Below are 25,031 nucleotides of genomic sequence, written 5' to 3'. Positions count from 1 at the left end.
AGACTGGCCGATACTGAAGGCTGAAGAGGTAGGAAGAAGCAGCAGAAAAGGAAGAAGAAGAGAAAAAACAGAGAGACAGAGAGAGAATGGCTTCAATCTCATCGAGGGCTTCATCTCTGCTGGTAAAGGCCGGAAAATCAGGAGCAGCAGCTACGTCGCCTTCACTCTGCGCTTCATCTGTCGGGTTCAAATGCAACCTCAGTCGACCCAGTTTCTTGGGTAAGCAACTCAGATCAAGTGTCATCCGTTGCCCTGCCCCTTCTTCTTCCCGCTCGTTTCAGACGGAGATCAATGCCTCCATGAAACCAGGTATGCAACATCCGACTGAAACCTCCACACCCACCTTCGTCTTCTTTGTTAAACAGATCATCCGTAATTCCGTCTTCCTGGTGGCGGTTGTGGTTTAGATGCGGTTCATCAGATGAACACATGTTCTGAAAACATGAGATCACTACCACCATGTTTATCATCTTCTGTTCTTGATGGTTTCTAGAGTTCCCCCTTTCTTTTACTTCCATGTATCTCTATCATCATCAACATTATTTGTCTTTTTGGTGACTCAATTGAAAATGGGCATTATCCTCTCTGTATGCTATTGTTTAGATCTGTTTTGCCTGGTGGCTTCCAGATATTTTTTCAATTTTTTTGTCACAGTCCTGCCCATCCATAGTTATTATTTTAATTTTTGTTTTTTAAATAGTCTCCTTGTGAAGGATTTATATGTTTTTTATTAACATATCATGGCATCTGATATCATGCAATCGTCAACATGACGATCATCCTTGTGTGATTGATTTATCATGTTTTTCCAGTCCCTGGAGTTCAAGAGCTCTATGTGTATGAGATGAATGAGAGAGACAGAGGCAGCCCTGCCTACCTTCGCCTCAGTCAGAAAAGCGTCAACTCGCTCGGTGATCTAGTGCCCTTCAGCAACAAGGCTTGTTGTCATCTCTGTCTCTCTCTAAATTGTTGATGGATAGATCTGCTTAATTGTTAGATGCTAGAATGAACAATGCATCTGTTCTTACAGTAAATTCTTGACCATAATAATTTCTTCTGTAATGTCAGCAGGTCTGCAAGTTGCCTTAATCCATCATAAGATTCAAATGGTTCAAAAAAATCCATTAAATCATATTAATCAGTGAACAGGAACCAAGTGATGATTTTGCTTTTATGAGTTCAATTTGCGTAGATCAAAAGTGTAGAGTTCGGCTGTTTCCTTTCCTGGTTCACCTCTTGCGAAAGTGGTGCTTGTTATTTAGCCGATTTGTCTTCGATTATTGGCTCTTCAGCTTTACCACGGCAACCTAGAGAAGCGTCTCGGAATCACAGCGGGACTCTGCATACTGATACAGCACGTTCCGGAAAAGAACGGGGACCGGTACGAGGCCATCTACAGCTTCTATTTCGGAGACTACGGCCACATCTCTGTTCAAGTGAGTTCCATGCTTTGGCTTCATCTGGTCCAGCATCTGACTCGGCTTAACGACTCGGTTTGTCTGAACCGGCCGAGCCGGCCCCGTACCCATCACTATCTGAGCTGAGATCAGCACAATCATCGTCACATCCGACTTTTGGTCCAGCATTGGCACTTTAATGGACAGGCAGTGGGTCACTGCAACATTCATAAAGCCACTTTAGAAGCTTTAATAATTATTATATGGCACACATTTTTCCTTTCCAGCACTAATGGTATATAATGCATTTATATATATATATATTTCCATTTTACCAAATAAATATATACATTTTAAAATATTTTCAACTTTTTTTTTGTTATAAAGGCATAAGATAAAACAAATAAACCTGAATCCTAATAGGCGGATAGCAGGGCCATTATATATAAACATATAAGAAAATAAATTTGCATCATTTTCAAGGGTATATGTCAGCTTTTAACTATAGGAAAATTTGTATATAATTTGTGTATTCGAAATTATCATCTATTGGGCCATTAGCGTATCTGCTGCCCTGTCGATTAGAGCCAAGAACCAATTTCTTACAGCATTCGGCTGTTGCCATGGATCATACTCGGTGAATTTTGTGCAGGGAGCGTACCTCACATACGAAGACACGTACCTAGCAATTACAGGAGGATCAGGGATATTCAAGGGAGTCCATGGCCAAGTGAAGCTGCAGCAGATCGTCTTCCCCTTCAAGCTCTTCTACACCTTCTACCTTGAAGGCATCCCCAAGCTGCCGGCGGTGCTCCTGGGGAAGCCGGTGCCTCCCTCGCCCTCCGTGGAGCCTCTCCCTGCGGCCAAGGCCCTCGAGCCCCAAGCCACCATCCCCAACTACACTAACTGAACTTCCTCACAGCCATCGACTGCCAGAAAACTTAAATTTTGGCAGGCATTGTTGCCTTTTACTCTGGGTTGTGTTTCTATGTGGAAGAACCTTTGGAAGTTTTAATAGGACCTCTTGATCTTTAAGCTTACCTCCCTTTTTATATTTGTTTGATATATGTATTTGTGGGGAGCACGTTATATGTTCGACTGTCGGCATGTTCGCGGCCGAAAATAATGGAATTGACCTTTTTTAAAAATGAAATGCGATTTTTTTGAAGACCAAAATGCTCCTCTCATGATTTTGTATGTAAGAGAGAGAGCACCAATAAAATGAGAATGCATAACAAAATTTAGAAACAAGTCTCTTAAATACAAGAACAAGAGAGAGAGAGGAAGAGAGGTGAGAGAGCACATGCAAAAGGATGAGGACAAAAATGTTGTTAGTTAAAGGTCCCATCTTTGGGAATGACTCAAACAAAGTGTGTCCATCTCATTGAAGGTAGCCATTATAGGCCTTGTTTGATAGCTAGGCACAACTTTTACTTTGGGAAAAGTGGGTCTCACTTGTTCTACCTTTTTTTGGTTTTTATGGGACCAATTGTTATGAAAAAATTGTATCTTTTGACTTTTGAGTCCACTACCCCACAAAAGGCCAAAGCCCCCACTCAAATCCTCATCCCCTTAAGGGCCTTTATTATTATTATTTTTAAAATTTTTGTATAGTCCAAACTGCTTCTTCATGTGTGATCTTCATCTACTCCACATTTAATTGAAGATGAGAAAGTTTTTCCTTGCCTTTTTTTTGCCAAACAAACAGACACCCCCTGAAAGCTAAGGTTGCATAGCAGAACGCATAGGCCAATGCACATTTCTTGATCACGCATATCAATTTAGTATTTAGACTAAGCACTTGGGATTACATTTTCCCTTTCAAGAGCTGTCTTCACATTATTTAGCTGTGAATGGAGGAAAATGTACTCACACTACTTATTTCTCGCTTTCATTTATAAGGAGGCACACTGGAATAAACTTTCTACACTTTTTTTTTTTAATTGTAAAATTAGTTTAGCCTAATTTTAAGTTATAAGAAGCTAAAAGAATATTTTGGGTATATAATGGTTCCTTAAAATCGGCTTGGATCAGCTTATATCCGGATCAATAACAAATAGATTTGATTCGCAATCAATTGACCCATTAATTACTTTTATTTTTTTCATAAATTTTTCAAAAAATAAATTTCTAGATATTTTTTAGCGATTCATAACAGATTCAGCCAAATTGACACCTGATTTTCAACTTCAGGTGTAGTCCCTCTCCCCCTTGAGAAGTTTGGAAGCACCAACCATGTGGGGATGGTAATTAGGGGTGTTTGCTTTCCTCGGATATGAAATCTCAGTCCAGATTGCTGAGGAATGAGGATCTCATATATGAGGATTTGAAGCCGGACTCTGATCTCAACTCCGAGGTTTTGATGACATTCTGAACATCTCAAATTTTTCTATGGATCTGAAATCCAATATTTGTTCATACCACATAAAGGCGATTTCAGATTTGCCTTGTGTGAATCCAAGACTATCAAACTTATCCTTGCAAAAAACACAAAGAAAGGCTTCAAGATCCATAAAGAACTGTTTGGATTCTATTATTACCCTCAAACAGATTAGATCCAGATTTAAATCCGATGTCATTGCCATGAACAAGGCCTTTGGTGGGTGTTTTTTTTTTTTGGGTTTTTGTGGTTAGCTAGAACAAGCTCATTTTAGTTTCCGTTATACATTAGAGAGATCTTTTGTATAAAATTTTAACAATTTAAACAAATCATACTATATATTTTTTCATTTGCTTAAAAGAAGGAGAAAGAGAGACATTTCATTTTCCTTTTTGCTCTAAATATTTAAAAAATACAAGTGTATTTTGTTATATAGGAACCATAAATAATTTGTGCTATGATCTTGTACAAACATATTGACAAATTCTATTTTTTTATTGTTTTAATTTTATAAAATATACAATTAATTTGTAAGAACCCGACCCACTCCTGGGTTCGGGCCCCTGGTTTGGTGGATTCCCACCCACCTCCTAGCCGTTTCCGCTTCAGCCTCAAAAAGGCTCATTAATGATTCATCTTTATAAGTCCTTGAAGATCTCTTACAATTTTCAATACCAGACTAAACTTTTTGAGCGTTAGAAAATTAGCTATATTTTTTTGAAGACTAATAAGCTTGGGTTGACTTCGGCGGTGCAAAGATAATGTATAAAGTTTTTTGAATATAAATACTGTTTGTTATTCTTAATGTTTTGCGCCATAAATATAGAGAGAGAAAGAGACACTTTTGCAATAAATAATTTACTAAAACACTCACATACTTCTGAGTAATTTCATCTTACTTGCCAAATGCAGCACACCTTAATTTGATGACCAAAATACTTCTACGGGACCTTAAAAGTCATGAAGACTTTGATAGACCTTCACTAAATGCCGTACCATTTTCAAAGTCTTAAAAGCAATCACAAAGACAAAGAACTCCTCATCAAGCTTTAAGAAGTAAGAAAATTGCTAAAACAATGTTTCCATATCGTGTTCAATGCATTAAATGCATCAACATACTTTTCGATTTGATTATATGCTTTAAGTTACGAAACTTTTTTCATTTCTTCATTGTCCTGCCTTTGAATAATAGCAGGCACTTTTCCTGTCATAATTTGTCTTTAATTTACTGCGATAACATGGTTTAAAGCAGTTTCATTTAGTTATTTAGCCAGGCTCGACCATCAGTTTCATATCCGTTCAGTACCTGGTTTGATCTCCATATTTATTTATAGGCCATCAATATTTTAATTTTTAATATTTCAAAAACTTTTGACTTAAAGGAGGTGACTGCTGGTGTCTTGACAAGAAAAATTATATATATATATAATTTGATCATTTATTATTTTTTTAAATGCCAGCTGTTCACTATAAGTGCTCATTTATTATTTTTTTTTAAAACAAAAATACTACGTAAATACAGTTAAAAAAAGATAGTGCGTTGGGTTAGTGATATGTCTGCAGACATGCATGCTGCATTTCGATAGAAATGTTTGAAAAAATTGAGTGTGGATTGTGAAAGAGATCGGATTCCATTTTACTTTTTCTACTAGCAGATTCCATTTGTTCAATGGAATGAGAGTCAGGGGAATAAATTCTTACACCTATTCAGATGCCAAATATATTCGGCGGCAGAGCCCCCCATTGCTGACTCTTCCTTTTTTCTTTGTTTACAAGGTCCAAAGCTACGATGGTACTAGGCGGTAGAGCCCCCATTGCTGACTCTCGGCAGAGTCATTTCTGCAAGAGCTGAAGTCCCTTTTTTTCCTTATTTACAAGGTCCAAAGCTACGATGGTACTAGACGGTAAGATCAAGATCATTGCATGATTCGACTTGTACATTAAGACTCACTTCATAATGGTGCAAAGAGCATAATCGTGATTCTAACCGGAGATGTGCCTTCAATGATTTCACTTTGCCATTCCTATGTTTAAAGCAGAACTATGTCTCCAATTTACTTTTTAACATAATAGCACTCCCATGGAACCGCGTATATAGGAAGGCACCTTATATTTTTGAACCAGTGGCGGAGTTACAACTTTTGAACTAAGCATCACTAATAAAAAATTCTCACTTTTAGCAGCACTAATACACTAACTTCAAAAGAAAAAAAGATTTATGGGTACTGTATGTGCTCCACTAACACTTCAAACTATGTACAAATCTCTGTGCACTTCTATAATTGTGACTCACATTCCTAACACTTGCTGTTGGTGGAGCTACATTCTAACTGGTGTGGGCAGTTGCCTTCAAAATTTAAGTTATTTACATGGAAACGTCATTGATTTTTAGTTTTTCACATATAAGTGTCCCTTCAGTTTCAAATTTAAGCTTAGAGTGTTCCTCAGCCAGAAATTTCTGGCTGTGCTGCTGACACTTACCTTTTGCTTTGGAGGAAAATTCGCCAAACATGTTTATATGTTAGGTCCCTGATATGAAACCATGTGCTAGGGACCAAAAATGATAGAAACATCCATGATGGTAAACGAGTAAACCTTCCAAAGTGGAATGATCAGGCTCCTGTATCAACCATCTAACATTAAGGCAACACGAGTCGAGTCGAGCTCGAGTTGGGCCTGCTTAAGCACAAATTGACTCAAAAAACTTGAGCTTGAACTCAACTCCAACTCGAGCCGAGGTCGATAGAACAAGCTCAAGCTCAACTCAAGGATACAATGCTGAGCTCGAACTCAACTCGTTTATGCACTAGGCATGTGTCATTTCTTTTAACTCATTTATCTCGATTAATTCTTTCCATTGCTACTCGTTTAACTATTTTCTTATTATAATTCAACATTGATTATATAGTCGAGCTGAGTCGAGTTTAAACAGGTCAGGTTTTTATGACTCAAACTCAATTCATTTAAAATTTCTAGCATAAATATGAACTTGATGAGTGAGTTCAAGTTGAGCTCGAGCTGGTTCGACTTGTTGTGCAGCCTTATTCTAACTCTTTACATGTGTCAGATTGAGGCTGATTATAATGACACTGAGATTACAATGGGTTAATTTATCCTAATTGCATCATTCCCCTTGTTTCGGAATGATTCTTGGGTCTATCAACGTGACTAATATTCCTCTTTTACAGCAACCAAATTTTTATTCCATGAATAAATGCAACGGCATCAGAATAATTTGTCAGGAAGCTGATTTCAATGGGAGCTTGCTATTTTAAAAAAGGAACATTAGCTGTTGATCTACCACTTACACAATCGATTGATTTTTTGCAAAAAAAAAGTTCCCCTCCCATGTAACATTAGCTGCTTAAAAATGCGCTTTGCTGGTCATAGATCTGGGAAAGTAAAAAAAAAGATGTACATACTGTGTAAATTGAGAAAGAAAAATAAAATACACCTGAATTTTCATGAAAATGTAATGATTTTAGTACATTGTTAAATGCACATCTAAGTTATTGCTAATTTAATCCAAAAGCATATTTTCGTAAGTTTAACCACAGTTGCTATAACGAACAAGGTTGGTTGATGAGTCAAAACAATCTTAAAACCACTAGATGATTATGTTTTTATTTTTCCTTTTTATGCATCATTTCGTCGTAGGTACCTTTTTTCCTTTACTAATATTCTTTTATTTTTTATTTTTGGGTTTCTAAGTAAAACGGAGAACTTATAAAACCCACCGCCGGGAAAAAAGGCTAGCCCCTTGGTTCCCTTAGCTGCCAGGAGAGGTAGAGCTACATTATTACTGGTGTGGGCAAATGCCCACACCAGAAATTACAAGAACTTCATTAATTTTTAGTTTTTTTATATATGAGTGCTCGTGAAGATTTCAAATTTAGATTTGGAATGCTCCTCAACCAGAAATTTCTGGTCTCCGCCAGCGGCCGCCATGCTCTCTCACATGGATAATTGGGTTTAGCCCACGTACCTACATCCGATACGCGGCTGCCAAAAAATAAACTATTAGTTTAATGTTTTTTTTTCATTTTATCATTTTTTTGTGATGCATCCAATTATTTTCATGAACAATCCTTTCAAATACTCAGTACTTTTGTAATAAAACAAACTTTTTTTATAAGAGTGAACTATTAATTTAATGTTTTTTTTTTATTTTATTATTTTTGAGAATATAAAATTTACCGTATCTGCGTATCTAAAATTTTCAAAATTACAGTGTCCTTACCCGTGTCACCGTACCTGTACTCGTATCATACCCGCACTCATGTGACATAGCCGCGATGTATATCTTTCCTTTACCACTTGAGCTTTTGCTGCCTCTAAGCAATTGAATAACTCTTCCAGGATCTTTCTTTCACTATCAAATTTCAGAAAACCAAAACAAAGATCTAAAACTAACCTCGTGTTTTGCCTTTTAAGAAATCCTTGAACTTGTGTCTTAAAGGGAAAGGAAAAACCCACTTGACAAGCAAACTTAAAGGTATTTGTGATTTTCATGCACCCAAAAAACTGTGTATATGTATGCGCTCAAGTGGGTCGCATGCACCATCCTGTGGGATGGAATGGCACATGGGAATGTGAAATGACCAGAATGACCCTAGTAACTGAAAAGTTAAACCCCAATGAAAAATGAAAAAAAAAATACTACAACATCTATTTTCCTTTCAAAAATAACCAAAATGCCTCGCAATGCTTTAGTGCATATTTATTGTGTGCACTACCAAAGTGCAATTATAACTGCCCATTTGATTGTTAAGTCTTCAAACAGTATATACTTATAGAGTTTGTGAAACCTATGTCACCTGTGTGCGGGGTGCGGGTGCCGGTGCGGTACATCTCAAAAAAATTAGGTGCGGCGGTGCGGTGAAGATATTTTATTAATATTAATAATAATATTATTATTATTATTAATTTTTTGTAGAAATTAAATAACACAATTAAAATTATACATTTTATGATAGTGGAAAAAATAAAAAAAGAAATGTTTGAAAAAAAAAGCAAATAGATCATTTTATGAAAGCCACCATTCTTTAGTCCTATATCGTTTTTTTTGAAAGAGAAAAGAGAACATATAATATATCTATAGATGTATTAACTTAGATGCAACGGCCGACGGATGAGAATGGTGGATTTGATTTTGTGGATTTTGGATCTGGTTTTTTCCCGAAATCAGATTTAAATCCAAACCATACATGGAGAGGAACTTGGTTTGGATTTGGTTTCGAAACTAGATTCAACCCCCGGGTGCGGTTTGGGTGCGAGCTCATCATCAGGTGCTGATTGGGTGCGCACCCGCAACACGTCGGTGCGGGTGCGAGCTCAAATGAAACGCACCCAGGTGACTGTGTGTGAAACAAAACAACATAATTTTAGTTCTCCTTTTGCATTTGGTAAAAATGTGTTCTTAAGCAATATTCTTCAGATCAAACTCATTAGAAACACAGAAATAGCCACATGGTGGCTTGTGAGGGTTTAACCACAAACATGGTGATTAACAGTCGCGTAAACATGGTGATTAACAGTCGCGTAGTCACATATAGACAGATGTGAGCAGTTGCATGGAAGACTTTTCTAATTAATGTCCCTCAGTCCAAAATTCTTATTTCTTAGCTCCGCCACACATCGGGCTGCATTCAAAAGAAGGAAATGAGAGAAGGCTACCTGGTTTATGTTTCCCGACTAAGTTGTGGTTTTTATTTTTTAGATGAATGAAGGATTGCATACTAAGTGCATATTTTTTCTCTTTTTTTCTTTTTCAAATTGAAACCTCCACCAAAAGACAGACAAACAGCTCAACAGTATACTGCTTCTTGAAACAAAAGAACCTTACGTGCACCTCAATCACCGCAATTCACAAGAACAACATCAATAGGAAATCAAACCGTCACAGGACATACTACTTACAAACTTAGCTCAAAAGGCTCGGATTATTTTTTGCTATGCGGAACTCAAAAGTAACGTAACATCAACTTATATCAACGAGGGAAGAGATGGGAAACAGAGAGACGAAGATAGTATATAACGTCGGAGTCTTCAGGGCCAGAGAGAGAAAGAAGGATAGGGTGCGGAGTTAAGACGCCGGAGCGTCGGAGCTCCACATTGCCCTGACCTGCTTTATGTACTGCGCCGCCTTGGCGTTGATGGTCTCCCTCCTCGTCAGATGCTTGCGCCCGTTCGCTTCCCCTTCGTGCTCCTTGGCCTTCTTGGCAGGACGAGGCTCGTGGTGGGGCTTCTGCCCGTCTCCAGCACTGCCCTCGGCAGTCGAGTCACGGGACCAGAAGCAGCAGCTCCTCCGGGCCATGGAGACCGCAAGCTCCCCCTGGAAGAGTGTGGAATGTATTGAGAACCAAGTTGGTTTTCTCAGTGAGAAGGAGATGCTCGATTTGGTCCCCTTTTATGATTGCGTGTAAGCAGCTGCGTGTGGATGAAGTCCATGATTGCATGCTTTAGCATCTTAACGATTCCTTTCTCTTTTCCTTTTTGGAGTTGGCAGCTTACCTTCTCTCACGGCAAAGTGTGAATGCACACGACAAAAGCTAGAAGTGAAATTCTCGGATGGGACACGTTCCTAATCCTTAACCCCATATAGGTTTGTGACCTGCTTACTTTATATAGGTTGCTCCACTGCGCTGTTCTTCTTTTCAATTGATGGGTTAGTTTCCTAATGTATTTGCGTTCTGCGGACAAACCTCTGTGGAAGATTCATCCTTAGCCTTTTAAGCTTTTCAAATTCGCTTGTATGTTAAGTTCATCTATTAGAATTGCTTTTCTCAATGAAATGTCACCTACCACCTTTAAACAAGGAGGAGAAGATAGTTTATGATGATATGCAAGCAATTTTCATGTGGCATAAGCTTATTCTGTTACTGTGTGGTATTAATTTGCTATAAGAGGCCAGGAATGTGAAGGGAATCAAGATGGAAACCTTATATCAAGTGCCAACATCGCCATTGTGTTGCTGGTCTTTCCAATTCTTCCTTTTGCCCTGTTAAGGCTCAGTGCTTGGAATTCACAATCAAATTGAAACCAATAAAGAAAAGGGGAGGAAGAAGATATGAGCAATTTTCAGACGACATATACACTTTCATTAAGTTCATGACTGCTAACTGTAATTAAAACAACAAAACAATGAATTTCTCATCAAGTTACAAAATTCGGATGGACTTGGTAATCACAGAAAGGCAGGGATGAATGTGTCAGTTGCCCATGAGTCAGGGATTAATTTGAGAAAAGTCTATTTTAAAGTTTAAACCTCAGATTTTTCTTTCCAAAAGCCTGCCAGTTGGAAAACATTTAGTCTTTAGAAATAGCATATGGGATGTCTTAGTAACTTTATTGGATGACTATATGCAGAAGCCAAGAATGGGAAACCATGCAAAGGCATCTGGCTGCCCTCTCTCAGATGGGGAATCTGAATATTTTATATTTACAGTACAAGACGAAAACGTGAATTTAACGGTAAAAAAGGAATGAAATAATGGGAATATCTTTTCTTTCTGGCATCTGAATATCTGCGGTGTTGTTTAACTGCAAAGAGATTTAAAAGGTTCATGTTTCCCTATAGTTTCAGGCTGGCACCCTATTGATGATAACAAGTTTTCGTCATTCTCCATAACTCATGGTTGCTTTTGTAGGGGCCGGTTTAAAGAGAGGTGAGCTTTGGAGAGGATGCTCCTTATTTTTCTCGGGTACGTGTGGGACATGCATGGTATTGCTTTCCATGCAACAAGGCTGATGAAAAAGAAAAGCTCTGCCATTTATCTTTTCAATTCCTAAACAACCTTGAGTTCTAAAAATTCTGCACCAGGATTGAGAGATACAATGCGGATATTCTCACCTATTTCAGGAGGATAGAATAAACCCTTAGGGCCCTTGTTCAGTTAGAAACACGGAACTTACATAAAATAATGCTGGTATCATGAGGATGGGGATTCACAGATGAGGACCAAAGGAAGCCAACTCCTTGCATGCACCATGAAATGAATTCAGATTGCAGACAAAGTCTTTTCAAATGTTTATAAAGATGACAAGCTTGATCCTTATTGGGTTTTGCATTCCAGTGGATATACTTCAGTACTTTCTGATCCCCTGAATTGGTATAACATGTGAACTTAGGAAATTGGACCCTCATAAGACTAAGCATCACGGCAGAATTCCCACTTTAAAACAGAAAAGCAGGGAGTCATGCATTCATGAACATTCAAGTTTGCATATAAGAAAAACACATTCTTCGTCACGTTTAATCCCTGCACAACCCAAAGCATGCATAGCCTTGGGGACAAGGCCCCGAAGTTTTACGCCTCCAAGGAGCAAGAGCTCTCTCAAACACAGCCGCTGTTTTCCCGTGTAATAAGCAGAAGAAACACATTCCTTGCGCAAATACGGTTGAACTAAGGTCTTCGACCTGAAAAAGACCAGAATCAGACAGTTCCTGACTAGTCATCTGTCAACAAAAAGACCGGCCGTGTTATGCTGAACTAAAAGCCGTGATTAAATGTTTTTCGTGCGATTGTTCGCAAAACTTTTAGTTCAATACAAACGATTGATTTTTCTTTCCTCAAGGAAAAGGCACTTGCAAGTGTGAGAATTACCTGACATAATACATGCCCTTTGCTAAATACGTCTCTTCTCAGGTTAAAATCAAGATAGGAGAAATCACCCAAGTTGTAGAAAATAATAGAATTTTTCTCTGAAAACTTTTTACGGTATGCCACGGATTTAGATTATATAAGGCCCGAAGAACAGCCCTTAGGCGAACTGTCCTGTAGGTGAGCCTTTATTAATCCAAGTTGAATGATTTTCTTCTTAAAAAAAAAAAAAAACTGACTCATGATCATTAGCACCCCCGTATGACTGTCAAGATTTACCAGCTTGCAGTTCACGATTCATCTATGAAGCAGCTTCCCTTCTGCATTTGTTAAGAGATAGCATTTAATCGCGCAGCAACTGTCATAGCTGAAATGTTCGCTATGGTACCAAAGTTTGCTTTCCGTTGGCATAATTTGCAATCCACTCTATTCATGATTATCATTTTCTGTTTCGGGAATCGAGGTGCCAATCTAACTTATCATCTTTTTAGTTAAGTTCTTCATATCGCTTCACTTTTTCTGCCTTGTTTGAGGCACCGAATTTTGCTAATTTGTTTTTTCTGACCGTAACACTGTTGCCAACAGCTGAAATAGATTTGAAAAGCTATACCTGTAGCAAAAGAGCTGAACTGCAATAGACAAAACAAAGATATGAGGATCCATATATATATATATATGTGAATCGGAAGCAGGGAAAGGCAGTGTTGGAAATAATGATAAAATTGAAGTAGCCATGTGAAGCCCGAGTCTTACATGGCTAGTTCAATTTCACCCTTGTTGAAAAAGAAAGGCAGGTTCCAGGTGATCAAGGTCTGCTGAAGCATGCTCAAGGAGAGACCGAACCTGCAACCTTCAAGAGGTACAAGAGATTGATTGGATGCTACCGTTGTCATCAAGTGACTCAAAAATCACCACGAACTGCTATTTCGAAGATATTGGAGTCACATCAGCAGCTTTAGTTTCCACCCGTCACGAAGAGAAAGGATCGTACATTCGTAAGAAAATAAGAAGAAAAACAGAAGAGAGTGAAGGAAAGGAAGGAAAGCTTCCTCCCACTTTCCTTTTTTCAAGGAATTAACATAAAAAATTATTCCTTTTCCAATGTGCAATTAGAATTTTTCAAGAATTCTAGTTATCCCATCCTTTTATCAGGAGAGAAAACGCGAGTCCCCCAGACCTTGCAGTTTAGTTAAAAATCAGGTCGAACCCATGTATCAACTATTATAGGCCAAAGCATCCAACCTGAATTCCAGTTGAAACTCACCACTTGCTACCAAATTAATCAGGAAAACAACTGGTTTTATTCAAGAAAATTTATATCAGACTCTCCTCAACTGATATATGTCAATGAATTTCAGTTACAGAATCAAGAATGTCTTGCTTAAATGAGTCTATTGTATACATGACCTGACAATCTATAACCAGAATGAGGTGACACCGAGATAAGGGAGTCTCATACAAGTAGACCAAAACATTTCTAACAATAAAAGGCCTGTAACATAAGTAATAATTAAGTGTCTGTGATCAGGTTATCAGATAATTGATGATTAAATTCTTCATTTCGCTTCGCTTTTCCTGCCTTGTTTGAGGCACCGAATGTCGCTAATTTGTTTTTCTGATCGTAACACAGTAACCAACAGCTGAAATAGATCGGAAAAACTATACCTGTAGCGAAAGGGCTGAACTGCAACAGACAAAACAGGGATATGAGAATTATGAGGTGGAAGAAGGGGAAAGCAGTGTTAGAAACAATGATAAAATTGAAGTAGACATGTGAAGCCCCAGCCTCACATGGCTACTTCAATTTCAACATTCTTGATCAAGATCTACAGAAGCATGTTCCATCAAGTTCTACAGAAACATGTTCCATCTGAATAATTTTCAATTCTTCAAGAAATGATCGAACCTGCAACCTTGAAGTGATTGATTGGATGCTATTGTTTGTCATCAAGCGACTCAAAAATCACCAACAACTTGTCCCTCAAGTAATTCAGTTTCCACCTGTCACTAAAGAGATAAGGATCGGACATTTGTAAGAAAACAAAAGTAAAACAGAAGAGTGAATAAAAGGAAGGAAAGCTTCTTGCCCCTTTCCTTTTTTCACTGAATTAACATAAAAAAATATTCCTTTTCCAATATGCAATTAGAATTTTTCAAGAAATTGTAGTTAAACTCCACATCTTGTTTCTTTTCTATAGATTTTCTTTATAAATTTTTTGTGTAACGACATTCTTACGACAAAGTGGGCTGATGAATAAAATAACTTACTGGTCATTTGATGTGCCGAAAACGAGAAGAGAAAAGCTCTCCAATTGTGTCGTTAAATTTTTTTGGGGAAGAAATTGGGTTTTTATGAGGACCAAAAACAAAAAAAAAGAAGGAAGAGAACTCTACAGATTTGGTAGTGATTTTTTTGGGTGTTTTGGGTGCGTAAACCTTTCCAACAAAGTACGCTTCGAAAACATATTCCACTCGTCAGATGCCCTGTTTGATGGCATCTATTGCCTTAGTTTCATGAAAATATTTCATGCCGCAGGGGAGATAAACTTTGTCTTAAAAAATTGAGAGCTCAAAGCTTGACTTCAATTCTGAAATGCAACATGACACATTGTGGAAACAAAGATCCTTGAAATCTTTTGCGGTTAGCAGCTTAATTTTGCGGTGTATGACTTCAAGAGTGGAAATTGAAATTTATTTTAGAAAATGCACTTCAAAAGGTTACAACCCCTTAACAAACTTTACGAGGATTTGTCTCGGGAAATTATAAGATAATTGGCTAAGAAACATCAGATGAAATGGACGAAAAAACTAAAAAAAAGAAACGATCATACATAGTGGAAGCTGCTTTGGTAAAAAAAGTTAAGCCAAGAAAGAGGAAAGTTCCTTGCTCCCTTTCTTTGTAAATGACTCCATCCCCTGTTGTTGCATGTAGGCAGAGCGGAAGCTACGAGACCTTCGATTGGGCAACTGGCGTTAATGCAGAGCACCAAGGCAGGGCCTTCTAAGTCGCCCTTGTCCAGGAACTTCCATGGCCGCTTTGAGTACGATGTCTTCTTGAGCTTTCGAGGAGAAGACACCCGCAAGAACTTCGCCGGATTTCTCCGTTATATCCTTGATCTGAAAGGCATACGCGCCTTCTTTGATGAGGAAGATTTGCGCAAAGGGGAGAGGATTGAGGAGATATTGGAGGCGATAAGCAGGTCCAATATTTTGGTTCCCATCTTTTCCCAGCACTATGCTGAATCCAAATGGTGCCTCAGAGAAGTTGCTAAGATGGTGGAATGTTGCCATGATGATGGCCAACAGAGGCTTATCGTTCCTGTCTTTTTTGACGTCGATCCGAAAGAAGTGCGGCATCAGTGTGGCCCAGTCCAAGCTGCCTTTCAGACGCAGCAGAAGGAAAGGAGGGAAGAGGTAGAAACATGGAAGAGCGCACTGGAGCACGTTGGAGGAATTTCCGGCTACGATCTCAAGGCCTACAATGGGTGATTCACACCTCTCTCACCTTTTTAATTTTCACTGTTTTAACACCTAATTTTTCCTTTATTCTGATCAAATTCTAAACAAGGAAAAATAAATGGACTCCGCGACCACCATTTCCTGTCTGCATGGCCAAATTTTGATTGCGGTCTCCGCTACCCAAAGAAGATGGAACTTTAGAGTCTTAGGTCATCGTTGTTTACCCATGCTCTGCTATTTAATATTCTGATCTCACTTTTAGCAGGAAATTCCTAGTCTTTTCTCTTCTGCACTGTCAGTGTAAACATGCTGTTTCTGTGATATCTCAAGTTCACCACTGTTGTCCTGAAGCGTGCTGTTGATTAGGCGCGATACTGAACCCATATGCTCTGCCCCTCACAGACTTGTGAAGGGTACTTTTAATCATTTTTGAAAAGAAGTTAAGCCTTCTCGAGAAAATTTATCTTTGCCAGTTCGTTTTTTACCTTTATAAGGGTGTTTCACCTTTTAACAGCTCCATGGTTTTTTTGGCCAACATTCTTCGGTTGGTTAAGCCTGTGATTCCAAACAGAAATCAAGTCACTTGCTTTTGATTTTCTTTTCAGGAATCAAAGCGAACTTGTCAGTTCAATGGTTGAAGAGACTCAGACTGTTTTGGCATCGAAAATGCCCCTTGATCAAGAGGAAGAATATCTTGTTGGTCTTGACCGCCGTATAGAAAAGATTATGGAGCTTATGGACATTCAAGTAAAAGACGTCCGGATCATTGGAATCCATGGCGTTGGTGGCGTGGGGAAAACTACACTTGCCAAGGCCATCTATAATAAATGTCATCACAAGTTTCAGGCGAGTAGTTTCATTGAAAACGTAAGAGAGGTTTACAAATCTAAAGGACCAGTGGAGCTCAGAAAGCAGCTTATTCAGGATTTTTCGCATGACAAACATAAAATAGATGATAATAACTCAAGTAAAGCGGTCGGAATGATTAAACAAAAGGCTAGTAAGAAAAGTGTTCTTCTTGTTCTTGATGATGTCGATGATAAAAATCAGCTTGATGCTTTGGTTGGCAAGAGTGACTGGTTTCATCCAGGAAGTAGAATCATCGTCACTACGAGACAAGCGGAGATCCTTAAATCTGCAGGATTTCAGGATGGTGCTGTTTATATGGTTGAGGAATTGGATGGAGAAGAATCGCTTCAGCTGTTCAAATATCATGCATTTGGAGATCAAGATCCCCAAGAAAAGTATACCAAGTTATCCAAGGAAGTTGTATCAATTAGCAATGGGCTGCCATTAGTTGTCCAAGTGTTTGGTTCACTTTTTAAGACAGCCGAAACGGCAGAGGAATGTGACGAGTTGCTGAATGACTTGAGATCACGACGTCAAGTTAGCGAAGTTCATGAAAAATTAAGAATATGTTATGATAGTTTAAAATGGAATGAGCAGTACATCTTCTTGGATATTGCATGCCTTCTTGTCGGCAAAAGTTCAGAGGACGCCATCCATATGTGGAAGGATTATAACCTTTCACCTAATCGAGCTATAAGGAGTTTGCAGAACAGGTCCCTTATTAAAATCAACAAGGGAAAGTTTGAAATGCATGACCAAATACGGGACATGGGAAGGCAAGTCGTTCTGACAGGAAGCCCCCTTCCCCCTGAAAAGCGTAGCAGATTGTGGTGTGAAGAAGACGTGGTGAAAGCTTCAACCAAGCTTCAGGTGAAGACTTGATCTGGTCAATTTCTCTTTCTCTAAAAATCATCAGTGAATAGGCTGATTCGATTTTAACTTTTTTAAATTCTAATGGAATTTATATATTTTTCTCTTTTAATCTTCTAAAAGTAATTATTAAATATTTTTGGTCGATTCACAACTGGTTCATCAGTGAATAGGCTGATTCGATTTAGAAACTGATCTTTCACAACATGGGTCGTAGCTTCATATTTTCAAAACAAAAAGTTATTGTTCAAAAGAATATGATTTTCTAGCAGACAAATCCATTTTTCGAAGCAATACTCAAAATGATGTTTTATTTTTTTTATTATTTTCAGGAAGCAGATCTCTAAGTACGTGACGCAGGTTTCAAATTGCAATTTTTGTAACGCTATCGTAGCGATAGAGCATGAATTTATGAACTCCTTTACATTAAAAACATCTGGTTAGATAGCAAGATAAAATTGGATACTTTAATATATGTTTTCTGGAATGAACACGATAAGTTTATCTCATGGCAAATGCTCGCTTTGTCAGAAGCATACAAGTTCGAGGAAAGAAAAAATATTGGAAAACCTTAATGAAAAATAAAAATGACATAAAATAACATCCTGTCCGTGATTTAGAAATAAAAATAAAATCTTAAATTAGTCATAAATTAGAAATTATGATAATAAAAAATGTAATAAATTGTGGCATAAGAAGTATGGTACTCTATATTATGAAAAGATCTTTCAAGATAAAATTCTTACCTCGTCGAAGCAAACTTTAAAAATAAAGAACAAGGGTAGGAAAATGAAAAAACATTGAAAAGCTTTAATCAATATTAAAAATCATACCTGAATGTCATTGAAAATGTAATCCATGTTTCAATTAGAAAATATATGATCTGTATTATTGAAAAACCATGTTTCAATAATTTTAATTAAGTCTACCACATAGTTTACTATTTTTGCCATAAACACATGAAACTAATTAGGCTAGCGAAAGGAAATGATTGTTTATGACTTTTTAGAAGCTTTTGTCTTAAGGGACATAACCTAGTTGGTCAGACTGGTGAAATTCTGGCCACTCATTTTGATCCCGGTGGACAAAGGAGGAGCCTAAGAATTTTTCATGAGGGGCTTATATTTGTTCTGCCACTTATGTTTAGCAATCTTGAGGACCATCCAATGATGAGTTTCGATTCCCTTCCAGTTGTAATAGATCTTCAGCTGCTTTTCGGTAAAATTTGATCACAAGAAAATATTATGTAATTGGTTATGATTCCAGGGAAACATGATTCAAGGCATCCTTCTCAACTCACGTGAGGAAAGCAAGGCGAAATTAAGCACTCAAGCCTTTGAATTGATGTCAGAAATTAGAATACTCCTTATCAACTTGTCCAACTTCAGTGACAGTAACTTTCGGCATCTTCCTGCAAGCTTGAAATGGTTAGAATGGAATGGTTGTCCCTTGGAAACACTTCCACTTGAAAGCAAGTTTAACAGCATTGTGGTCCTTAACCTCTCTGGGAGTTTTATCAGCCAATTGTGGAGTAAAACAACAACAGGGTCAAGCTCACGACCCACGAAAGAGGTTTACGATTGATTCAATATATGTATAGTAGTTGCCATTCTAATATAATGTTTTACATTCAGAGTGTTGCTTATTGACTAATGTGCATATATAAACCATTTTTTCAGTTGTTTGATGGACTCAAAGTTCTTAATCTCTCCTGCTGTGATTGTCTCGTTGCCACTCCCAATTTTGCATTGGCTCCAAATCTGGAGAAGCTTATACTTGATGAGTGTAGAAACTTTAAAGAAGTTGATGATTCGATTGGGTTTCTAAAAAAGTTGGTTTTTCTTAGCATGAGGGAGTGTGTGTCTTTGGAGAAACTACCCAACGAAATATATGCGTTGAATTCTCTTGTAGTTTTCAACCTTGAAGGATGCAGCAATCTCGTCGCTTTTCCACAATTTCCACCAACAAATTCCACTACTGGCTTTTCGAAACTGGAGCAGCTCATCTTGCGAGATTGCCAAAGCCTTGAAGTTCCACCTGTCCTTCACAAGTTTCACTCTTTAAGAAGCCTGCACATAGATGGCTGCCAATGCCTTGACCATAGAAGGAAATATTTATTTGAGGTATTCTATGCGTCTCTTTTGTGTGTGTGGGAATCCTTTCCATGAGGGGTTTTTTGGTTTTTATGTTTCTTTTGGCAATTCAGGATGTGGCATTTAGAGAATGGGACGAACTCGGCATTTCTGGAAGTCGAACACTGTCTTTGAATCAAGAATTTTGTTTCTTGCTTCCAGTTGGGTCTATTAATGATCCCTTACTTTTAGAGCAGTTACAGTGCCATGGTCATGGTGATCCATGCGAGAATGGAACCATAAAGTTACATGTTCGTCATGAAGATATGGCAAATTCTAGGGTCATCTTAGAGACTACGTATGAAGTTCACTGTGACAATTCTGTGTATATGGACGATGTGCAGGATCATTGCTATACAATCAATTTTGGTAGGAGCGATAAGATAAATGAGGTCCCAAGGGGCAAAACCATAATTATGAAGGTAAGACCTGCCAACAATTTTGAGCTAACAAAAGTTGATGTCAAAGTTCAAAAAAGAAGCAAGTTTAGTGATGAGAACATGAAAACATTCATTAGCATAAGCAGAAGAGATTTTCAGAATGAACTCTCGATATTCTTCAGTCTTCAAGAAGCAGATGAACTTCATGCCATTAAATATTCAACGAGGATCGAGAAACACAAAGATGACATGTATAAGCAACTGAATGTACCTTGCGGAGAACGAAGGCTGCTTTTTGATTGGAGTATAGAGGAACTTATTATCCTTACCATGATTTTTGGTGATATAGAAACTTCATGGTATGAGCAACGGCATGGAACGGGCTTGCCACGACAAGAGACTGCAATGGTAAGTCATATATATAGTAGCTGCTGTTCTGAAAATCAAATTTTTTCCATGCATCATTATAGTCGTGCAATCGTCTTTTGCAGGTTTTTGACAAAATAAAAGTTCTGGATCTCTCTTGTTGTAAGTTTCTTGTCAATACACCTGATTTTTCTCAGATCCAAAATTTGGAAGAGTTGATTCTTGACCATTGTGAATGCTTACTTGAAATTGGTGAATCCATTGGACAGCTGAAAAATCTCATCTTATTGAGCATGGTTGGATGTGCAAATGTAAGTGTTCTCCCCTGTGGAATTTTGCAATTGAATTCCCTTCAACTACTTAGCCTTGAAGGTTGTTCAAAAATCAAGATCCTACCTAAAGCAAGCATGATGGATGTACAGTTGGAGAGTCTACAACGGCTTATACTTGATCATTGCACTTCATTAACAGAAATACCAGATTATGTTGGGGGGCTCAAGTGCCTTCATTGCCTATCCTTGAAAGGTTGTTCCTCACTTAAACAACTACCTCACTCCATTGGAAGTTTGGTGGTCTTAGAGGAGCTCATACTTGATCATTGCACTTCATTAATGGAAATGCCAGATGATTTCAGGGGACTACTCAAGTGCCTACGTTGCCTATCCTTGAAAGGTTGTTCCTCACTTAACCGACTATCTTTTTCCATTGGAATGCCGGTAACAACACTACCACATTCACGAGGCAACTTCAAGTCAGTGCAAGATCTTTCAAACTCAACAGCGTTGGAGGAGCTGAACGTAGAAAACTGCCGGAGACTCACCACAATCCCTGGCTTGCAGAAGTTGAGATCACTAAAAGTCCTATACATGAAAGGCTGTTGGGATCTTGATGTCTATATGATTTGGTCACAGTTGAAGGTATTCTTTGCTTCTCTAAAGCTAATCCCATTATATTGTTTGTTGTTACTGATCCATTAATTGGCGAGATTTGGGTACAACCCATTGTGTGGCTTAGCATGTTGGGCCACACCATTTGCCACAGACTGTAGTGTACTAATGGGCAAGTACATTACGGCGCTGGTGAAAGGTTGGGCGATATAGGAAAATGATGAAATGGGATGGCCACCTGATGTGCGTTCTATCATGACCTATGTCACAGGTACTTCAGGAAGGATCACTACCTTTGTTGTGGTATCCGTATTCAAAGTTGATACTTGAACACACTCGGGTATTTTTTAAATTGAAAATGCCTAATTTTACTTGATTTAATTTTTGCAACTCAGTTTTCATTCTGAAAATATTGTTCATTAATATGTAAACTTTTTATTTATATCATTTGTTTATTTAAATGTTGCTTCCATTTTGATTTTTTTTGTGTGTATATATATATATCTTGTGATACCTCTATACCCATATTTTCTTAAGTTAGCTTGCGCCGACCCATAGCGAAACCCTACTCATACCTATGTGACTTAAGATAATAATTACTTCCTACAACAGTCATATCTCACTAGACAAATTTCCTAGTTTGTCTTTGTGTTTGGTTTCATATTTCTTTTTTAATTTATATTCCCCTTTTTTTTAACCTCAACAAATCCGTCTTCTAAGTGTTCAGACGTGTCAGTTTTAATTAGAAAATTAGCCTTAACAATGATACTGAACTAGAGAGAAAAAGCATAGATGATTCTGGAAGCTAGGCCGTGATGAACGTGCACGAGTGTTTTTCGCGAAGCCATATCTGAAATTTGATGCTAGGTCTGATCCAACAAGGAACATCGCTTATATATATATATATATATATATATATATATATATATATATATATATATATATATATATATTACAAACCAGACTACTTGGGTAAGAGATACACATAAACCAGACCTATGAAGATTAATTATTAAAATAGATATATTTTTTTGAAATATAACCTTATATATAAGGTATAATCTTAAGAGTGGTTGGGTGACAAACTATATTAGGTTAGTTGTTTTCCTCTCATAAATAATGTTTTTCTAATAGTAAAAAAATGAATAGCCCTTATAACATCAAATTTTCTTTAGTATAAAGATCATTTTTTTTTTTAAATATGACTTCAATTAAAGCATGAATTATATTAAATTCGTGTTTATGAACACATTAGAAGGTTCATATTTTGTTTAAACACCTTTTAACATGAACTTAAGAGGTCTGCTTTTATCCCTTACCCAAGTGGTCTGGTATCTACCAATCACTCATACGTATGTATATTCTTTGCTATCTGATTCCGTTGACATAAAAATTTAGTATTTCTAATGTTTATTGAATGTGCTCGCTTTATTGATTACGCAGAAGGCAGCATTTCTTGATGTCCAGGCATTCAGCATCAGTTCCAGAAGAAATCGGCATGCTGTGAAGGCAATATCTCTTCCGTTTCCGAGAGGAGGGCGCATGAGGAGCGAGCCCCTGCAACTTGAAAAAATGAGCGTTTTAGTTGAAAGAACGTCCGTGGAAGAAGCAATCGATGCTAGAGTGCTATATGTTGGCGTAGCTGTAGGGTCGCGTCTCTTTCAAGCTGCTCCGGCCCAGATGGCCTTACAATTAAGGGAGGACCTTGAAGCCCAACTAGAGCAGGCTCCCTACCACCGTTATGGCCGTTCTTACACAGCTAAGTTTGGGAAGGACGATGAGATAAATAGGCGCTTGAGGGTGGACGCAACAAGTAGTGATGATGCCATTCCACTCACAGGCCTTCACATGTCTTGCCAAGATCCAATGTCCTTGCTTTGGGGAGCTGACATATGGTTTCGCACTTGACCCTCTCATGCATGCCTGCTCTTCCGTTAGAAACCATCCTTTATTGAACCTGTTGCTTGTCTCACTTAAATGATACTTTTTTTTTTATGATACTGTGCAGAAGCATCTGCCAGTTTTGATGGCACCAAAAGTTTCATGATCTCATGAAACGAATCGTGAGCTTATGGGAAAAAAATGACAAGTACTGTCAGCATTTTGTAGATTATGCTGCAACATGTCCATAAGGTTACTAAGTCCTTTCTTTCACCGTCATATACATCTTATTTGTTCCCTTATTTGATTGATGACCTGAGATCAAGAATGCCATTATGAGTCTATGACACTAGAACTTAGGTTCCACCGGCTGACGGGCTGAGGTCTCTGGACTCTTAGGTTGCGATTTTTGATAGCCTCTGATCTGAGATGCAGGGCTGATTCTTAAGGGGATATTGGGAAAGGGAAGAAAAGGAAGGGAAATGGTAGCCAAACAAGAAAAATCCCATTCCAAGTTGTAGAGAACCTTGGATTTTTCTCTCAATACTTTTTTGCCTCTCCCATGGATCCCGTCTTCAGCCCGTAGGCGAACCGTTCATGGATCATTTTCTGTTCTGATATAAAAAGAATGAATATGGAATAATTAAAAAGCAAACACATTAGAACTCCAAATCAACCCGATATTTTGGGTGGCGCCAAGGGCTGGACGATGCATATGGGCCAATACAATGTGAATTGGCAAATGGCAACAGTGGCAGGAGCTCTGAGCATGACCACTTAGACAAGTGTTTTGTTAGGGGAGAAAACGCCAAGTCCCCTAAGCCCTGTAGTAAGGGCTCAAGTGCAATGGTTTATGAGATTTGCGGAAGCGATGCAGGCAGGGCGAGCAGCAAATTCAAAAGAGAAAACAGGAATATGAGAATCTATGTATATGCGAAGCGGAAGAAGGGGAAGGCGGTGATAGAAATAATGACAAGATCGGACGAAGCCATGGGAAGCCAAAAACTAAGCGGAAGAAAGAAAGGTTCCTGACGATGAAGATCTGCATTAGCATATTCTTTCTGAGTAATTTTTCATTTCTTCAAGGAGTGAGTTAGCCAGCAATCTGATGAACTAGAAGAGGTCGAATTCGGACCTATTGCCGTAATTGACTGAAAACTTATCAACAATTGCAGTTTGAAAGATTCTGGAGTGCGACAAGGATTTTACCCGTCGGAAACATGAAAAAACGAGCAAAAAAGCGTGCAGAAAAGAAAGGAAAGCTGCCAACCACATTTTTTTCTAATGGATTAGAAATACAAAGTTACTGTTTCTTCAATGTGCAATAAGATTTTACAAGAAATTAAAATTATCTCATTCATTTATATATGTCCAGATCATTTTTAATATGACGACAAAACGGTGAGAACCTCTCAAAATCAAATACATTTTCTTGGTAAATTTTGTGTGTGTAAAGATGATTTTACGACCATGCCGACTGATGAGGGAATCAAACGTGCGTTCAGGTTGTATAATAAATTTATTCGTTTGATGTGCTGGAAAGTGGAAAGAGCTCCTCTGTTTTGCTGTAATTTTTTTTGGGAAAAAAATTAAGGTTTTGTGAGGGCACAACAAAAGAAAGGCTGCAGATTTAATCATTTAATAGTAAAAAAATTCTCTTTGTGCATAAACTTTGTCAGGAAACATTTTTCTGCTCGTCAAAAAGGGGTGACACTCTATCACAGTAAATTATAACGTAGTTGAGTAAAAAGTGAGACAATGAATGGAATGAAAAACAGAAAAGAGTAGATGGTGGAAGCTGATTTAGAATAAAAAATTAGCCGGGAA

General features: G+C 38.0%; 2 protein-coding genes and 1 long non-coding RNA gene across 8 annotated transcripts; 2 read left to right on the top strand and 1 right to left on the bottom strand.

The window, feature by feature from the left end:
• LOC116249215 (allene oxide cyclase, chloroplastic-like) lies at positions 1–2,437 on the top strand. Of its 2 annotated transcripts, XM_031622419.2 has the most exons (4): positions 2–309; positions 813–937; positions 1,293–1,436; positions 2,050–2,437. In XM_031622419.2, exons 1-4 carry the CDS (start codon positions 87–89, stop codon positions 2,305–2,307), a joined length of 750 nt encoding a protein of 249 aa, XP_031478279.1. In that variant the 5' UTR covers positions 2–86; the 3' UTR covers positions 2,308–2,437. The 2 variants fall into 2 exon arrangements, with proteins under 2 accessions (XP_031478280.1, XP_031478279.1); XM_031622420.2 differs by lacking the exon at positions 1,293–1,436 and having other exon boundaries at positions 1–309.
• Positions 2,438–13,720: 11,283 nt separating this feature from the next.
• On the bottom strand, positions 13,721–14,974 carry LOC126409772 (uncharacterized). Its single transcript, XR_007572460.1, has 2 exons — positions 14,287–14,974; positions 13,721–14,064 (listed from the first exon to the last, which is right to left on the bottom strand). It is a non-coding gene; the product is annotated as an uncharacterized LOC126409772 (long non-coding RNA).
• Positions 14,975–15,162: 188 nt separating this feature from the next.
• On the top strand, positions 15,163–23,420 carry LOC116247962 (disease resistance protein Roq1-like). Of its 5 annotated transcripts, none has more exons than XR_004170947.2 (8): positions 15,163–15,865; positions 16,445–17,558; positions 18,825–19,130; positions 19,238–19,681; positions 19,765–20,478; positions 20,562–21,353; positions 21,451–21,594; positions 22,767–22,900. XR_004170947.2 is itself a non-coding variant. In XM_031620457.2 (8 exons), the coding sequence occupies exons 1-8, from the start codon at positions 15,357–15,359 to the stop codon at positions 20,885–20,887; spliced, it is 3,195 nt and encodes a 1,064-aa protein (XP_031476317.1). In that variant the 5' UTR covers positions 15,166–15,356; the 3' UTR covers positions 20,888–21,022. The 5 variants fall into 5 exon arrangements, 4 of the variants coding, with proteins under 4 accessions (XP_031476317.1, XP_031476316.1, XP_031476315.1 ...); XM_031620457.2 differs by lacking the exons at positions 21,451–21,594; positions 22,767–22,900 and having other exon boundaries at positions 15,166–15,865; positions 20,562–20,598; positions 20,706–20,747; positions 20,859–21,022; XM_031620455.2 differs by lacking the exon at positions 21,451–21,594 and having other exon boundaries at positions 15,233–15,865; positions 20,562–20,747; positions 20,859–21,353; positions 22,767–23,420.
• The last annotated feature ends 1,611 nt before the right edge of the window (positions 23,421–25,031 follow it).

This window comes from Nymphaea colorata, chromosome 2, assembly GCF_008831285.2.
Source record: "Nymphaea colorata isolate Beijing-Zhang1983 chromosome 2, ASM883128v2, whole genome shotgun sequence".
Lineage (NCBI taxonomy): Eukaryota > Viridiplantae > Streptophyta > Magnoliopsida > Nymphaeales > Nymphaeaceae > Nymphaea > Nymphaea colorata.
The sequence above is the reverse complement of the archived record's forward strand: the minus strand, read 5'-3'. Positions and strand labels throughout refer to the sequence as shown.

What these genes read in the sequence shown, in the direction of transcription:
- LOC116249215 (XM_031622419.2), top strand. Translation starts at nt 87, where the DNA reads ATGGCTTCAATCTCATCGAGGGCTTCATCTCTGCTGGTAAAGGCCGGA. An exon ending in TAGTGCCCTTCAGCAACAAG is followed by an intron (nt 938 to 1,292) that starts GCTTGTTGTCAT and finishes TTGGCTCTTCAG; the next exon opens with CTTTACCACGGCAACCTAGA. An exon ending in ACGGCCACATCTCTGTTCAA is followed by an intron (nt 1,437 to 2,049) that starts GTGAGTTCCATG and finishes AATTTTGTGCAG; the next exon opens with GGAGCGTACCTCACATACGA.
- LOC116247962 (XM_031620454.2), top strand. Translation starts at nt 15,357, where the DNA reads ATGCAGAGCACCAAGGCAGGGCCTTCTAAGTCGCCCTTGTCCAGGAAC. An exon ending in GAAGGAAATATTTATTTGAG is followed by an intron (nt 19,682 to 19,764) that starts GTATTCTATGCG and finishes TTGGCAATTCAG; the next exon opens with GATGTGGCATTTAGAGAATG. An exon ending in CACGACAAGAGACTGCAATG is followed by an intron (nt 20,479 to 20,561) that starts GTAAGTCATATA and finishes CGTCTTTTGCAG; the next exon opens with GTTTTTGACAAAATAAAAGT.